Genomic DNA, 17,896 nt, shown 5'->3' with positions numbered 1-17,896 from the left:
CCGACCATGCATTATGCTAAAGTACACCGCGACTAAATTATTTACTCGATTCGCTAAACCCTTGCAATTAAAAGTAATTAGTTGGTTGACACGATATATCTACCAAGCTCAACGTTAAATCCAAACTCAATCCTGCCTAAAGGAGCCGGGCACGTGTTCAGTTCACTTACATTTTAGTTGCAACATTTGCACATATAATAAGCTTTTTGGGCTCCGCTGCAGCACCGTGGCCAACTTGCTCTCGTTCAGCTCACCTTGAACCATGCTGGTGATTGGCAGAAGTCCTCCGCGGGTAACTCGCGCAGCCCGCGGGCATGCGATGTCCCTCCTTCGGGCATCTCTCATCGTGCTTCTCCTCCTCTGGCCACGGCCGTCCGCAGGCAAGAAGAAGCTGTACATCGGAGCGCTGTTCCCCATGAGCGGAGGCTGGCCCGGTGGTCAGGCGTGTATGCCCTCCGCCCAGATGGCCCTGGACCTGGTGAACAACAGGAGCGACATCCTGCCCGACTACGAACTGGAGCTCATCCACTACGACAGCATGGTGAGTGCATGTGGAGGAGAGTCAGAGGAGGTGCGCACTTAAGTGATGTGTGGTGTCAATCAATGAGGGATCCAATTTATCTGCCTCTCAAATTATCACGAGGAATATCTGACTTGTGTCATTTTAAGTGTGCTGAATATCGTTTGTCACTGTTGCGTCACTGTTGTGTGTTTCATTTCTGATGCCTCATCTTGCAGTGACATCTTTCTGACTTCATGGAGCTTATTCTATTTTACACTCTGGTTTCTCCAGCGTCATGGCAGGTAGCCGATATTAAACTAAAAACAACAGGACATTTTTCCTTTTGCCTTTTCCCCAAGACACAGATCTCAAAAAGGAGCTCTCATAAAAGGTCACCCAACTGATAACTAACCCTCAAGTCTCCACTCTGCTGCACAAAGGCGGCTGCCATGCACAGTGCAGATGCTAAATGCACAAACACACCTCCTGCTTTTCGCTCATAAATCATTAATCACGGTGGTATTTTAAAATGTCAGCATTATCAACCATATAAATCCAATATCCGCCCCCCCGACTGGTTTCATTTCCCCCTGCTGCCCCAGATTACCACCCACTACACTGGCATAGACTATAATCAAAAAGCACATTATTTATCGTAGTAAAAAAAGCTCTATTTACTCCTTGTTGCTGGCTGTGCTAATTGTTATTCTGAAAGTTTCCCCCCAAAAGGAACCCTTTTTCTCAATAGCGGGATGAGTGGAGACACATGAAAACAATTACTGGATTTCCCCTCTGTCTCCTCTCTTCAGGGTTATTATCAATCATGCTGCAGGACAGATGCCTGGAGAGTGGCCGGGGCCCCATACAGTTAACTGTACTGGGACTGGTTAGAAATTTGCTACGAGCTTTATTCTGATTGGTGTACACGGCTCTGCATTGGAATTCTGTTAAACAGAATAGCAGGGAGAGAGCGAATGTGTGTGTGCAAGCCTCTGTGTGTGTGCGAGAGCGAGAGAGAGAGAGAGAGAGAGAGAGAGAGAGAGAGAGAGAGAGAGAGAGAGAGAGAGAGAGAGAGAGAGAGAGGGAGAGTTGGCATGGCAACACAGTTACTCTTGAAGCAAACCACAGAAATAAATAAGGTTTCAGCTCTGTGAAAATATGTGTGCAAATTCATAGGCTGGATGTTTGCAGAGCTGATAGTACAGTGCATGCTTATTCACATTCTGTTATGCATACACCTTGTTCTTTGCAATCAAATGCAAAACAGATCAAATGTGTGTGTGTGTGTGTGTTTGTGTGTGTGTTTGTGTGTGTGTGTGTGTGTATCCTCATTACAAGTGTAGTGAAGCAGGCAGCTGATGTAGCTGCCATACACATAAAGAGAAAGCAATGGCATGAACAGATTTCATAGGGATTGGGAAACATCACTCCTCGTGCTTCAGAAGTCGCTGGTGCCTCTGGCTCGATAAATAGATGCAGATCCTTTGAATAGAACATCTCAAAGAGGCTGGTATAACATTGTCTGAGTGACACTGGTTAATTCCTTGAATTAAGTGTGTGTGTGTGTGTGTGTGTGTGTGGGGGGGATTTATTGCTCCTGCTCAGGGTACAGTGTGTTTGGAATGAGTTTTTTTTAACCTTCTCATTGCAAATGCTTTTCACCTGGCTGGAATAGTAATGAGGATCTTATTCTCTGAGAGGCATAAAAGCAATTATAAGAATAAGGATTAATTATCTATGATATTTACATGCAGTTATTACGACTTATCTCCTTATTCTTGTTTGGTCAGAGAGAGAATCTCCACCTTGTGAGCACAACTCTTTGTTTAACTGTGAGATTAAGACAAGGGCGTAACTGGCCCTTTGTTTGCTTGCATCTCAAGATCAAGGCTGGAGAAGCTTAATTATGCAGCACAGTCTCTTGACCTGAATTTATCATGATGAGGAACTTTAGTCTAACATCAAGTCTAACAGCAGTATTGAATATGAGACATGCATTAAAGTTTGAGTTGATTTTGGCAAACAGTTGCCAAAACACACATTCACACACCAGTTCGTGACCATTAGGGTTGGTAGTATCAAGCGATGTCCTCAGCTTGTTCAACATCATACAATATTCATGAAGCTCAACACTAATCCCAGCCTGTCCCTTTAATGGATGCAGATACCCTGTGGTAGCAGAACGGCTTGTTTCTCTGGCTATTCTGGCGACAGCATCAGACTATTTACAGCCTTCTGAGATCTACACACGCACACACGGACAGACGCGTACACACACAGGCAGTACGTGCAGACACACACTCTCCGCACAGGCCGTTTCCATGGATATATCAAAGCAGAGACTGCAAACTTTGATCAATTATTAACAGTGATGGAGTGAGACAGTGGAGATACAGAGAAATGGTGAAACAAGGTGCTTCCCTCACTTCCGCCCTTTATTTTAATTGGCAGCTGTGACACTATTTCCCCATCCACTGTGGCATAACTAGTATTCATCACTGGTCCTCATGCATGTCCATTGGCATACAAGTCTGGAGTTGGTGCCAGACGTAATTATGAGGGAATTAGGAGATGTAGCTGTGCATGCTTTGAAATACAATACATAGGCTGTCTCCCAGGTCCTTATCTGATCCCCTCTTCACACTCTTTTTATATTATTCAATCTGAAGTGTAATTAGAGTGTATTTTGACAAACCAGTGTCTTCTCCCGTTCTCCCCAGCCCAGGGAACCTTCAGTTTCTTCCAAGGGTTCTTGCAAGCTGGGTTTGACTGATTGGAAAGGCTGCATAGGCATGTTAACATCGACACTGATATTGGCTTGGGGAATTTCAGCACCAAAGACAGCAACAGAATTGGTAGTGCTCTGTGTGTACGTGTAGCTGTACAAATGCATGTTATATACACACTTGCACTTATCTTTGTATATGTGTGTGTGTGTGTGTGTGTGTGTGTGTGTGTGTGTGTGTGTGTGTGTGTGTGTTTGTCAGTAAATGTTTATGTGAATGGCATCGGGGGACGACAATCCAGGCGCTCTCATGAGCCAAGCAAGGCTAGAAATGAAAGTGAAAATGGTGATTACTCCAGGGGGTTGTAGAAGACAGACCTCCAAGAATAGCAGAGATTCCTCAACCTTTATGGCATACCTGCCAACACCCCTGTTATCTCTCTATTTTATTTTTTTATTTTTTCATAAGGGAAAATAGGTGCTTTTTCATCTTTTCCTGCATCGTGTTCCCTTTTGGTTACCAAAAGGTTTAATTTCCTACACTCATAAAAACACAAGGTTCAGGTATGGAGTCTGACGCTGTTGTGTTCAAGAATAGACCTTCATTATACTCACGAACAGCCTGTAACTAACTGTAAGGGGTGGAACTGAATAAACGTAAAGTAAGTGCAAGCTGTTGATTTTGCTCTTCTGTTTGATTTCACATTAATTACATTCATTTTAATAGCAAAATGTAGGTCTTTATTCGAGCATCCGCTTTCACAGTCTTACAAATTGAGGGAAATTTGACCCTTTAGGTTCAAAGATCTATGGGAGACTTATTTCATATTTGATGATTGAGGGATTTTAAAGCTTTTTAAGGGTGTTCGTCCACTAGTGATTCGGTTTGGCAATAATTTACAAACAAACTGCCTGCTTCACTACAATTGACAGCTCTCTGTGTTGGTGAAAATACTTAACTAACCACTACAAAATTATAATCTGCACGTCTTTATTTTATTCTAATTCCTACACGTTATAGAAAGTGAGTAATTTGGAAAATTCATGAAAACAAGCTGTTATTAAAGGCTGTGAGGTTGGATTGTAATAACAGATTGATTAAATTATTCCAAGATAATCAGCGTAGGCGATGATTGCTCATCAGAGTAGAGTTAAAACACTGTAACACCAGAAAGCTAACCAGCTTCTTCTCAGCATGCAGCCAGTCCACAGCCATAGTGACAGAGAACACAAACAACCTTCGGGAAAGACAGTAGCCTATTTAAAAGAGGTCAATTTGCGTCTCCCTCACATGATAAGATAATACAGAAATTCGTTTTATGAGGAAGAGGCAACCAAGAGCTGATTTTACCAGAAAGGAGGAAGTGATCTGTGAAAAACTGGTGTAGTGATTGATCGGAGTGAAAACCTGCACCCTCTTAGCCCCACATTGCATAAGGTTGCCTGTTCCTACATGAAATCAATATTGTGAAGCTGCTTTGCCAGTCAATATCATTGCAATTAACCCAGTGAATTGTAGATGGTCAGCAGTGCATGGAGATAAGTAATTTTACAGGCATGCACTCCAAAACTCTCAGGAGAATTTTGACGTCTACGGGGTCTTGGGATGTATTTGGGCATCAGGTTTTAAAGGATTTAGTACATTTTTGAATGCCAAACAGCACTGGAGTGTTTTCATGGCGACATCCTTTTTGAAAATGACCACAGTGACCAAAATACAGGGCTTTAATCTATCAATAGTACTCCATGAAAGTTTTTCATAGGGCTAGTGTACCATCACATAATAATAATAATAATAATAATAATAATAATAATAATAATAATAATAATAATACGTTTATTTGATATAGCAACTTTTACAGACAAAGTCACAACGTGCTTCTCATAATGAAATTGTTGCAATAAGACCCAAACCCACATGGGTGGGTAGTAGGTTAAAAGTTGGTAGTGTTGTCATTACAGTGAGAACAACTTGAAATAAGTATCAAAACAGTCAGATAAACCTTTCAAACTTCTTCTGCAGCATCATCTCATTTTTTTTTACTTTTCTGTCCAGCTGACCAAATTGAATGTGTGCCAAAACGTGGCTAAATACGCGAAACAAAGTTTTTTGCAGTGCTGGCGACCAATGTAAGCAAATGTGAAGCACCGATTTATTCTTCACCTTGGAAATACAGAAAAATGTTGTACATTACTGTGACAAAATATTATTAACTCAAGGTATCCTTACAAGTTGTTTCCAAAGCTTTCGACTATCTCATGGCCTTCTCAAAAAGTAACTCCACCGATTCTACACATCAAAATCTGGGGGTGTGGAGTTAGAAAGAAGTGAGCTCACCAGACCTCTGTGGCACGCTCCTCATCTCTGCTTGAAGCGAGCGGCTCAAGGCTACTTCAGCCGCTACTAGCATAACACACCTGAATCTCCGACTGAACTGTTGGCAGTCAAGTTGAATTGTGGGTAATGCAGGCACCAGGTTTTGACAAGGACGAAGAATCCATGGATGAATAGGTGGCGCTTTTATTTTTTCTGGGGTGTTGCGCGACATAGCTGAAAGGTGTAGGTGTTAATGGCTGCAACGCCGTTGTTTTGAAGGTTATTGTATGTTTGCTAGAGACGGCAGGTTCAGAAGTTGATGCAAAATGGCACACTTGTATACCTCTGTACTGTAAGAAATCACCAAACCTAAAGTGGAATATCACGAACAAAGTTTAAGAACTCACAATTAAAACTGCTATTATCTCACAGTATTATATCACTGTGGGTGCCTAAGCTCCCAAGCACCCGCTTAATCTTCACTTTTGTAACAAAGGTCACAGCATCTCTGTGATCACCTTGATGACATGCACAGTTTAAACAAACATGTCCTAAAGGGCTTTATGTGGTCGAATACATGTGTTTTAAGCAGAATTTTCTACTGGGATGATTAAGACATGTGAAGAACACTTCAATGTGAGAAAGTCAGCAGTCAGAGCTCTACTTTAATTGGGTTCAGATTGAATTATCTAAGTGCATGACAACATCCTGACTTTTTCTGTGATGAAATGACACCACAATCATTCCACCCAAAGTAGAGTGAATGGAAAATGCCTCAATCAATAAGAAACCCAGCTATTCCACATATGCCCTGGTTCTTGAGTGGTGATTACCTCTTCAGAAAGAGCAGAGGGCTGCCTCAAAGAGACAATTCAGCCGCTGAGACAAACACCCCAATTAGGAGCCGCCATCATTGGCCGTGGTCCGATTGTTTGTGACATTTTAAAAAATGTGCACGTGTGTCTTCGTGTTTGCGAGCCACATCTTCTCTTCCATGGTGAATCATTAGATGTGTCAGGCCAGTTTATCAGTGGCTCTGATGAGCAGTGGGACGGTGACGGCCTGTCGGTAATCTGGCTGACAGAGCAGTGATGGATCATTCCAGCCACACACTCGCCACCTCGACATGCTGTAAATGACTTTATTGGAGGGTTGTAATGACTTGCGATGGCTGCTGTTGTGGTCGTCGGGCTCACTTTTGTCTGGTTTCAGCCTGTCTTCCTGTTTCTATGTCTGGATCTGTGGGCATGTGTTGTGTTTTGATGATACGTACTGGCTGTGTGGACGTGAACTCTGTGCAGACATTTTTTATGTCCTTCCTCCAGCTTGTCTGTTCCCCTCACGTTTGCATTTGCTTGTTTGCTGCTCCTTGCTACTTTTGTGCCATTTTCTTCTTGACCTCGTCTGTTTTGTTCTTTCCATTTCCCTTACTTGTCCTTTTCTTCGTCCTACTTGTCTTTTCTCTTCACATTTGCATTGGCCTTTAGTCGCTCCATGCTACTTCTATGTCATTTCCCTTTACTTTATCTACTCTCTTCGGTTTTCTTCTTTGTGTTTTTGTTTACAGTCGCCTCCATCCCCCACACTACATTTGTCTGCTCTCATTCCATCTGTCTCCCTCACCCTTATCCTGTCCCATTTCCCTCGCTCTGATTCCTCCCCTTTTCTCTCTCCATCTCTTTCAATCACCTCAAGTAATTTCTCTTCCTTATTATTGATCCGCCCATCCCATCTGTTCATCCATCCATCCATTAAACACTCTGTCATTTTGTCCTTCCAGTGTGACCCAGGAGAAGCCACCAAGTTGCTGTATGACCTTCTGTACACCGAGCCCATCAAGATCGTCCTGATGCCCGGCTGCAGCGGCGTCTCCACGTTGGTTGCCGAAGCTGCTCGCATGTGGAACCTCATAGTGGTGGGTGTCTTTTACTCTTTGTACTGAAGTGCACACTTTCAGGACATTTTTTGCAATCCCCAGTCATTTAAATCCAGAGGTGTTCAAATTGTAGAAGTTGGGGCACGCAGGCAGAGATGTGAGCTGTGGTTTGTGTGAAAATTTGTACTCCTTCTCAGTCAAATCTGAACACACATGACATGATACATGTTATTTTATTTGGCATATACCATTTAAGTAAAATAAACAAATAAACATCCATAAATCGGCTTAGAGAATATAGAAAAAAGGTGCTCCTTATAACTTCATCACATTTTTAAGTTTTCTTTACTATCAAAGTGATCCAGTGATAGCTGTCTGTACATGCAAGGGAACTTTGCAAACAGGAACTAGTAATACTGTATTGTTGCTAATTCAGCATACATTTTAATGGTGCCTATTTGGCAAAACACAAATATAGGCTGAGGGGGGGCCTTAGGTGTCAGACATTGAAAACCCGTTTTAACCCAACTGCACTGCTTCAAACCCATTGCCAAATAATGCATCAGATTGAAGGGTCAGTTCACTATGATTGAAAAAGGAAAAACATATTTTCCCACTGACCTCAGGCAGTATCCAATTATGCAGATAGTTTTGGTTTAGTGGGTTCAGGTTCTGAGATATCTGTCTTTGAGTTTTCAGCCGCTGCACCCAAAACAATTGAGGTAAATGGAATTTTTTTAACGGGGGTTTACTGCATTGAGAGATAAAATTAAAAGATTCTGCAGCAACATCTCTCCAGTTTCACTGTTCCTGTGGGAAGTCCACAGAACACATTGTCAACAGTTTTCTTCTGTAGGAAATTGACAGTGACAGTGTTACACAGCAAGGTCTATGGTTTCACCTCAACTGAATTTAGTTCAATCAGGAGAGACCTCATTTTGAGTAAACAATTATTTATTGACATGTGCATGATAATGAGAAATTATAGCCTTTGTAGTCTTTGGTTAGACCCCATCAAATTCCCATCATGACGTCATCATATTTCCGGGGGGCCAAGAAGCCATGAGTATGCTGGTACGATACCCCCCCAATGGAGTCTAGACACTGATGGTGATGGTGATGAATGAAGAGGATGCTGGGCTCTGGACGAATGAGAAGAGGAGCGAGGTCTGGTGAGCTCAGACCTGGGAGCCGGAATTGATGAACTGGAGGCGAGCGGGGTGGAGGAGGGTCGCGACGATTCACGCTGAAATGAGAGATGACAGCAACAGAGAGGACAACATTTAAATATTGACAACAAGAATGCGATTGGCCGATCGAGATTGTGGCTAAACCTGGTTGGTTTAACTAAGCGCAAACGCCCCCTAATCAGCTGGTAATGTGGAGCAGGAGGAGAGGCAGAGTGAGGTGAATGAGAGTGAGTGAGTACATGGTAGTCTTCCTGTCTGAACTTACGTTAGCTTCATTTAGAGGCTGAAATCCTAGAGAAAGACATCTTAAAACCTGAACACAAAAACCGTAACTATCATGCATGGCCAGACCAGCACCTTGTTAAATGTACGGTAGAAGCTGACATTGCTCTAAATGATGAGCTCTTGTGATTATAATAACTTCCCCAAATCAATTCTATAGTTGTTTATTGATTTAAAATACTTTACACAGCACTTTTAATTAGCAATGACACTTTACACGCCAGTTTAACAAAACTGCATTGACAGCGACACTACATGCAGGACAAAACATATTGTTCAAACTCACATACTGCATCATAATACATTTAAAACTGAGTACTAACACATCCCAGATCTCAAAATCAGCAAGACATCTGGTGTCTCCTGTTACTGTTATTTTTCGAAAACACTTCTGCTTTTCATGTCTTCATCAGTCAGTTTCTTTTGTTTATCTCATTCTCTGTCTTCTCTTGATCTGCCTCTCTGTCACTCACAGTGCTCTGCTTATTAGCTTTGTCCTGTAATTGAAGTTTCATCCAGAGATTAGTCATCAAGAGCAATCAGTTCTAGTGGTTGGCATCTGCCCCTCTTTCTCGTTTCTATTCTCTCTTTGTCACCCTTTCTTTCCTCATCGTTAAAATGTCTTTTCCACATTTTGACTCTTTGCTTTCCTCTTTTCTCCGTCTGTATTCGCTGCCTGGAGCTGGCCTGCTCTATTGCAGCCCCCTTTTCCTTATTTCCTTCCTTCCTTCCTCCTTTCCATCTATACCATCTTTCTCTCCCACTCTTTATGTCCGCCTCGCTCCCTCAACTCGAGCATTCGATTCTCCCCACACAAAGGGATCTGTCTCTCTTTACTACACGCCACCACTGGCACAACCTCCTAACCACCACACTCAATTATTTCTCTATGCCGCCTGCCTGCAGAAGCCTCCTCGCATGTCAAACAGCCTCATCAGAGTGCCAGGGAGGCAAAGCAATCTCCATTTCTGGACGCTGATCAAGAAGGGGCTCTGGGTCGGCTCCTCTTAGCACAGTGTTAATTTGATCCCCCCGTCTCCCTTTCTAAAAGCACTGTAATCCATAGACGGGCATTGATCTACTACTACAAGGCTATGGGAGAACAGACAACCTGAGAATCAAGAGATATTGTTTGTGGTTTTTGGAATGCTTCGATGTGGAACTTTACCTGTCTATTGCGGAGTGCTGCTACATCGGTCTATTTCTGCAACAGAAGCTTTTTGCTCCATTTTAGTTTTGTCACTGTTTTTGTGTCTGGTGAAGGTTTGTTTGAGTGTTAACACAGGGAAAAGCTTGCATCTACTTGTTCGGTGATTTTCTAGGTTCTGACAATGGTGACAATTCATATAGCCATGTTAGTTTTTATCTGTTTTTATTTGGTTTGATATATTGGCCTGTGACATTTCTGCCTCTGCTTACAATTGAGTTGATTGGAATTGCATTAGTGGTGCTTACAGCATTGAAAATTACATTAATAATGTCAAACGACAACTGTGTTCGAAATCACTCCCTCGTTCACTCCTTTACTACTCATTTTAAATAGACATTCAGTTATTCACTTCATAGTGAGGAGTTAAATTATATTTTGGACTCTTAAGGATTATCAGTATTTTGCATTATCATGAATGAGGTGTGATGTCACATGATTGTAAAGAGAAGGGGAATGACATGCAGCAAAGGGCCAGGTCAGAGTAAAACCTGCGGCGTCGAGGAGTTATCCTCTATATATGGGCGCCCGCTCTACCAGGTGAGCTAACCAGGCGCCCGTAATTTTCACTTTTAAAGAATGCAACACATTGCTTTGTAGGATTAACAATGTCTGTGGCACTCATCGTCATAATGTCATGGACACTGCCTTTTTCACTTCACAGTGTGAATTTTGAGGGTATTGAGGGTACTGCTAAAGTAGAGTATAGAGCATACATTTCTCCATTAGAATACTCAAAGTAGTAATACACTACACTCAAAGTAGTAACAAACACTTCTGTGACACATTCTGCCTCTTTTGCTTTTCACACAGACTGTTAACCTGCATGCAACCAAAGCCCGATCAAACGTGATTGATAAACACTACTCGGACTACAAACGGAAAACAGAATCAAAAGTCATGTTGTCAACAGATTCTGCTTTCATATGCAGATATCTTTTAGTTTAATAGCTTGACATCTAATGAAAGAATTGGCTCAAAATCACGTACAGACATTCATGGTACCCAGATGTATCCTAATTACTATGGTGAGCCCCTGACTTTTCATCAGGCGCCATCATCAGGTCAAAGTTTAAATTTGTCCAATACTTTAGTTCATGACTAACTACCTGCAAAACTAATGACATTCCCATTAGCCTCAGCTGTACTTTTTGTGTAATGCTAATTAGCAAATGCTAGCAGGATAGCATGCTAAACCAAGATGGCAAACATGGTAAATATAACCTGTTAAATACCAGCATTGTCATTTTGAGCATGTTAGCCTGCTGACTTTAGCATTTAGCTTAAAACACTGCTGTGCCTACATGCAGCCTCTCAGAGCTGCTAGCATGGCTGTAGACTCTCACAAACAAACATACATGCATTTAATTAATACAACTTTGGTGCTCGAGTGAGCATTTACGGCAGAAGGATGGTGTGTGTGGCATTCACTCAAATTAAAGTACAATGACCGTGTTTATGGTAATAAAGAAACGCATCACCCAGTGCAATGGTTTGTCTCAATGATGTGTTTTTAGACAACAATGGAGCTGTCACAACGGCTAATTTTGTTTTTGCACAGTTTTGCTCTTTTTTTCAGTCATGACCATCTGCTGTCACGTCAGATTCCTGCCGTTCCCCCCCTGCCCAGTATTGGCCCTCAGTGTGATCCTGCCAATCCCAGTTACCTGTTCCACATTACCTCATTATCTTCCCTGCATATATATACCAGACTCTCTCTCCCCAGTCATTTGCACATGTACTTCCCAGTCTTAGCGTTTCAGCCTTTGATCGTTCCTGTTTCTTGCCTGCTCATAACTCACACTGTCTGCATGTTCTCATGTATGTTTTTAACCCCTATCACGTTTATTGCTGAGCATTTCTCACCCACCGAAGCTGCTGCTGCTGATTTCTCCAGATCTTTCAATGCAGCGCGAAGATCAGCTGTCGCTTCCTGTATAGTTTCCCTTCCTTCATATTGATGCCTCTGTCTACCTGCCTGTGTCCACAGGGATTTGTTATTGTGGGTCCACATTGTGCATGCCATTTGTCATCTAACGTCAACCCCCCTCTCTCTCCTATTGGTGAACATCCCAGGGTTGTGTAGGTAATGGGGCTGAGATGAGAGCTGGGGAAGAGGCTACGCTGTCTGTATCTGTAATGGTTCCCTAAACTCCAGGTTCCTCGTTTTAAAGGATAAAGGATTTTATCAGTTGTCACTATGAAACTAACTGTTAAAGGACAGTCTTCTCTCTGTTTCTGTCTTCATTTTCCACCATCCCTTCCCCCTGCTGTTTTGGACACACATCTTAGCAGTCTGCATCTTGTGGGAATTGTGCCTAAGAATTCAAATGACATGGGTCCAAATGAAAAAAAAACAACAGATGATCACTTGTGCTACTGTTTGCAACAACAATAATTAGATCCTTTTTAATTTGTTCTGTTTGTAATAGCAGAATGTATCATCACAAGTTCATGGCAATGTAGTAGTATGCATGGAAAATACAGCATGCATTGTTTTATTGTTTTATTGAAATTACAGTGTTTATAGGCATACCTGATAAGCCGGAGGGAAGCTAAAAAGGAGGGAGCGGGTTTGGATTTAAATGAGAAAATGGGAGCGGGGATTGTCTCTCTCGTTCTCTGTCTTTTTGCTGGCTTTCCTCTCTATTGTTTGCTGTTTGAACCAGTTGCCATCAAAGAACACTGTATACAGGGGAGGAACAAGAGAGTCCAGATTTTAATACATTTTGAGAGAAATCTCTACCTCCCTAAACTTTAATATCCTTCACTTTGTTTTGCCTTAGTAACTGTTTTCCTCTTCTTTTATTTCTCTCTCATGTTACCCAGCTGTCGTATGGCTCCAGCTCGCCGGCCCTGTCCAACCGCCAGCGCTTCCCTACCTTCTTCCGCACGCACCCGTCGGCCACCCTTCACAACCCCACCAGGGTGCAGCTCTTCCAGAAGTGGAAGTGGACCCGCATCGCCACCATCCAGCAGACCACTGAAGTCTTCACCTCAGTCAGTACCTTTACTCTTCTCCATCTCACCTTCAATTTAACACCTTCGTTTTATCTCCAACTCTTTCATTTATGTCCCTCGCTTGTTTTTAACCACTTTCTTCATGTCATTACTTTGGCTTCATCATTCTTGGTAAAGTGTTGGGTTGCCTTATTGCCTGCCTGCCTCTGTAAGTTTGTTTATGAGAGCTGTTGTGTTCTCAGGCTATGCGATATTCCTTCAATCTCTGCAAGCAATTGATTGAGCATTTTTGAAGTAATTTGTTGGAGTATTGGTTGTGAGAAATATTGATCAAGCAATACATCTCTCCTGGGCGCGGCGGTCGATACCATGACACTTGGGTTGGTTCCTGTAATGGAGGTTAATGAGCCCGCTCTCACATTCTTTCCTCTCCCTCCTCACATTCTTTTTGTCTGCTTTCAACTTGTGTTCTTTGTCTAAAAATCCATTCTCTCCCATGCTGCCTTTCTTGTTTATCACACACACACTGTCCATCACTCTCTTGACATTTCTCATATACACTTCACATTTTTTTTTGTTTTCTTTCCGTCTCTCCGGACTTGGTTGTTTTTGTCTTTCTCTAAAATCTCAACCGGGCACCTCTGTCTGTTTCGGTTCAGCTGCATCTCTAACCTGCCCCTATCTCCCCTCCTCTGCCTGTCTGTCTCCCTCTGTCCTTCCCTTTCATCTCGCAGACTCTGGACGATCTGGAACAAAGGACGAAAGAGGCGGGCATTGAGATCAGCGTTCGCCAGAGTTTCCTCACCGACCCGGCTGTCGCTGTCAAGAACCTCAAGGTGCTTTGATTAAAAATTCACCTCAGCTGCTGGTCGTCTCCCCCTGCCCACCCCCTACTTCCTCCTCCGGCTCACAGCTGCACACGATACCATTAGCATAGAGGCGATTTGATAGAGTGAATGCGCCATGCTAATTAGCAACTCTGAACAGCGGTACGTGCCGTCCTGCGAAGCAGCAGGAACTTTGGCACACTGCGCTGCCACATCAAGCTGTGCTATAGTGAATCTATATTGTTGCCGCTGATGTAACTAAGAAACGTTTTGTTTTCATGTTTTGACGCAGCGCCAAGATGCAAGGATCATTGTGGGGCTCTTTTATGAGACTGAAGCCAGGAAGGTGTTTTGTGAGGTTAGTACATTTTTTCTCGCTCGATTGATCCCAATAGACTGAACCTGCTATTAGCAGAAATTGAGCTCTGTAATGAGCTGTTTGAATGTCTGAATGAATTTCCTTGTTTGGCAGTGATACAACATGCTCAACACATCTCTGGGAATAATTCTCCTCATGCTTATTTATCATTCTCTCCCTCCCTTTATCCACCCTCCATATCTGCCTCCCTTCCTCCCTACTGCAGGTGTTCAAGGAGAAGCTCTACGGGAAGAAGTATGTGTGGTTTCTTATAGGCTGGTACGCAGACAACTGGTTCAAGATCAAAGACCCAGCTATCAACTGTACAGTGGAGAACATGACGGAGGCCGTGGAAGGACACGTGACCACCGAGATCGTCATGCTGAATCCTGAGACGGTCCGCGGCGTCTCCAACATGGTGGGAACACACAAAACACCATTGTCTCTCCCACTATTGTAATAATTATATTAAAGAGATATTAAGTCATCTTTGATGTTAATCAGTGACAAGAAACTGCAGCATCAACCGCTTAATAGAACGTATGTGTTCCTGTTGCATGCACAAGTTGCATTTGTGGTATAGAGTGAAGTGAGTGAAGAACACATCCCAATGCAAAATACTTAAGGCACGTAATGGAAGTGTTTAATGAGCTTATAATGACATCAAATGGAGCACACCTGTGCTTTGTTATACAAGTACACATGGGAAATGGAGTTCCAATTGTATTTCCCAAGGAACAAGTACATGGAAAACTGCACAAATTCAACATACACCCGAAACTGGGGATTATATTGATAAATCAATCAAAAGCAATTGGAAAATCAACATAATTAAAAATCGCTTCATGTAAATCCATCATGAAGTAAAGTACCTACAACCCTCAAACACATTTGTAAACTCCATTAACTGATTTGAATGCAAAAATACTCAGAGAACTTTGGTTTACACTAATTATCACCTGTATTTTATGTCTCCAAGCACACAAAAGGTGAAAAGAAAAATAGGGATAAGGTGCAAATGTGATGCTGATTATGCACCAGAGTCTCAAACTACACAGTGTTTGCAAATGTTACTTGGCAATACCTGTGAAACCACTGAAACATTAGCATGGTATTGTTATTGTAAGTATGTTAGAATGCTGATGTTAACATTAAGCTCAAAGCACTGCTGTGCCAAAGTCAAGCCTCACAGAGCTGCTAACATGGCTGTAGACTTTTAGTCTACTGACAAATTCCTAAACTTGTTTTTCCTGAATTAAAATTAAATAAGCTATAAAATAGTGTAGCATATGATATTTCTTCTGCACTGCACTTTCTTCTGCACTGCACTTACCTTTTTAATTACTTTTCAGTCAGTTAAACACACTTCCTACTCTAACAAGTCAGCTCTTCTTATCCATGTCCCACCCCCCCCCCCCCACCCCCCAGGAAATGATGTTTAGAAAAATAATGTCATAGCTTCAATGACCTGTGTGTGACCTGAATCAATATTATGTTTCATAAACCGCTGATAGACGGTAGAGAAATAGATGCTTAATGCAGTCACACTCTTTCTTAACGTCTTCCTTTATAATTTTGCCCAATCCTCGTTTTGCCTCTCAGGTAACAGTCGCTCTCCTCTGTTCACCTTCTCTAATCTTCTTAAACTGTCGCTTCCTTTCTCCCATTGTTCGACCTTCTCCGACTCTGCTGGTCTATGGTGGATCATCCTTTCATTCTTCTTGTTTACCCACCTTTCCATTCTCCTTATCATTTCCTCATCCCTACCTTTTCCAACATCCACCCCCCCCCCCCCCATCTCCCCACACTCCTTCTTTCCTCTCTCGCACCTCATCAGCAGCTGTTGTTTATATTCATACAGCACCTGCCGCTACCTGCTGATTTAGCTGTTGACTCAACGGGTGATAAGAATTACAGCCTGAACTCCAGCTCATAGTCAATCTATTCAAATTCAATTTCCAAGTTTGAAATTGGCATTTCTTCTAGATAGTGCATTCAGATGAAACTGGTGAACCAGTACTTCAGGGTCTGCAATTGTACAATGGAATTTCAATGAGATGAATTTGACATAGCTGAATTGGTTGTGTGTGGGCCTAATGGGCCTTACAGAATCCACGGTGGCAACTTGGTGATTGGTAGCAATAATTTAAATTGAAAATCACATTTGAGATTTTCAGGATTGGTCATATTTGTTCTGAAGCCACATGTCAAAATCCTACATGTTTTATGATTGAATGTCTTAATTTACAGCTGCTCCCACAAGTGAGTGTTTTATACTCTTCTTGAATTAAATGTCAGTTAATTCAATTCAATTCAATTCAATTTTATTTATAGTATCAAATCATAACAAAAGTTATCTTGAGACACTTTACAGATAGAGTAGGTCTAGACCACACTCTATAAATTCCAAAACCCCAACAATTACAGTAATTCCCTCAAGAGCAAGCATTAGCAGTGGCTATTGCGACAGTGGCAAGAAAAAACTCCCTTTTAGGAAGAAACCTCGGCAGACCCAGACTCTTGGTAGGCGGTGTCTGTTAAAAGCAAGAAAATAATAATGTCCATCAGAGCCAATATAATAGTACTTGCGCTGTAGGTAGGATTGTGAAGATCCTAAGCCAAAGACTTAGCCAAAGAATTTGAACATTGACAAATTCTCAGTCCCTCCCCCCTTTCTGCTAAAGCCCAAATGGTTTCCTAAGCCCCTCCCTTCACAAGGGAGAATGAATGTGTGTGCATAAGCAGTGATTGACACGCAGTTAGATACCCCACCTGGCCATGATTGTAGCATCTGAACAGGGAGCGGTGGACTTTTGGGCTGTAGGTGGTGCCAGAGGAGCCAGATTTTGTTTTTAAATGACCAGCTTCATATAGATCTACTGGAACATAGGGTCAGTTTCAGCAAATATGACAGAAAGTTAGTTTTATAAGTCTTACCTACTGCATCTTTAACTCTAGTCAGGGCAACTCACTTTTGCTAATTGCAAAAGGGCCATTTGTAATATTAGAAGAACTGCCTCTGTATGTAACAAACATGTAAACAGATATTCAAGCTCCCTCCTTTAGTCAGTGCAGCACATTTAAAGGAATAATTCAACATTTTGAGAAAGAGGCTTATTCTCTGAGATGAGAAGATTAATACTATACTCTCATGTTAGAGTGGCATCAATCTTCTACTCTAACTCTCAGCAAGAAATAGGGCTGCACAATATGAGGAAAATATCTAATTGTGATTATTTTTGACTGATAATGCAATATGATTAACAATATTGGAGGTAATGATCATTTTTGTATCATTATTCTCTCTCTATATAAATATATATATATATATATATATATATTGACATAAAAAAGAGTGTGATTATTGTGAGGATCTGCACAAAACAGATTTTTTTCTTTTGTCTGTAGGAAAGGGTTTGTAAGATGGGATGTCTCTGCAGCACCACAATACTTAAAGCAACACTAGGTAACTTTTAGCTCTACAGATTGTCTCATTGGAACTACAACTGCAGCTAAAAGTTACATAGTGTTGCTTTAATTCAGAATGGTTTGACACATATTTTGCCTTTAACAAAGATTGTGCAAACATTGCAATTTCCATAAAATTCAATTAATTGTGCAGCCCCAGCAAGAAAATGAAAAAGCGTATTT

The 17,896-nt window shown here is 41.9% G+C and overlaps 1 protein-coding gene across 1 annotated transcript in view; it reads left to right on the top strand.

The window, feature by feature from the left end:
- Positions 1–17,896, top strand: part of gabbr1a (gamma-aminobutyric acid (GABA) B receptor, 1a) — a 57,558-nt gene that overhangs the window by 14,060 nt on the left and 25,602 nt on the right. The window contains exons 4-9 of the mRNA XM_028580426.1: positions 381–541; positions 7,325–7,459; positions 12,929–13,099; positions 13,795–13,896; positions 14,180–14,245; positions 14,472–14,663. Coding sequence (XP_028436227.1) covers positions 381–541; positions 7,325–7,459; positions 12,929–13,099; positions 13,795–13,896; positions 14,180–14,245; positions 14,472–14,663 — 827 coding nt within the window. The remainder of the gene's footprint in view (positions 1–380; positions 542–7,324; positions 7,460–12,928; positions 13,100–13,794; positions 13,897–14,179; positions 14,246–14,471; positions 14,664–17,896) is intronic.

This window comes from Perca flavescens, chromosome 6, assembly GCF_004354835.1.
Source record: "Perca flavescens isolate YP-PL-M2 chromosome 6, PFLA_1.0, whole genome shotgun sequence".
NCBI lineage: Eukaryota > Metazoa > Chordata > Actinopteri > Perciformes > Percidae > Perca > Perca flavescens.
The sequence above is the reverse complement of the archived record's forward strand: the minus strand, read 5'-3'. Positions and strand labels throughout refer to the sequence as shown.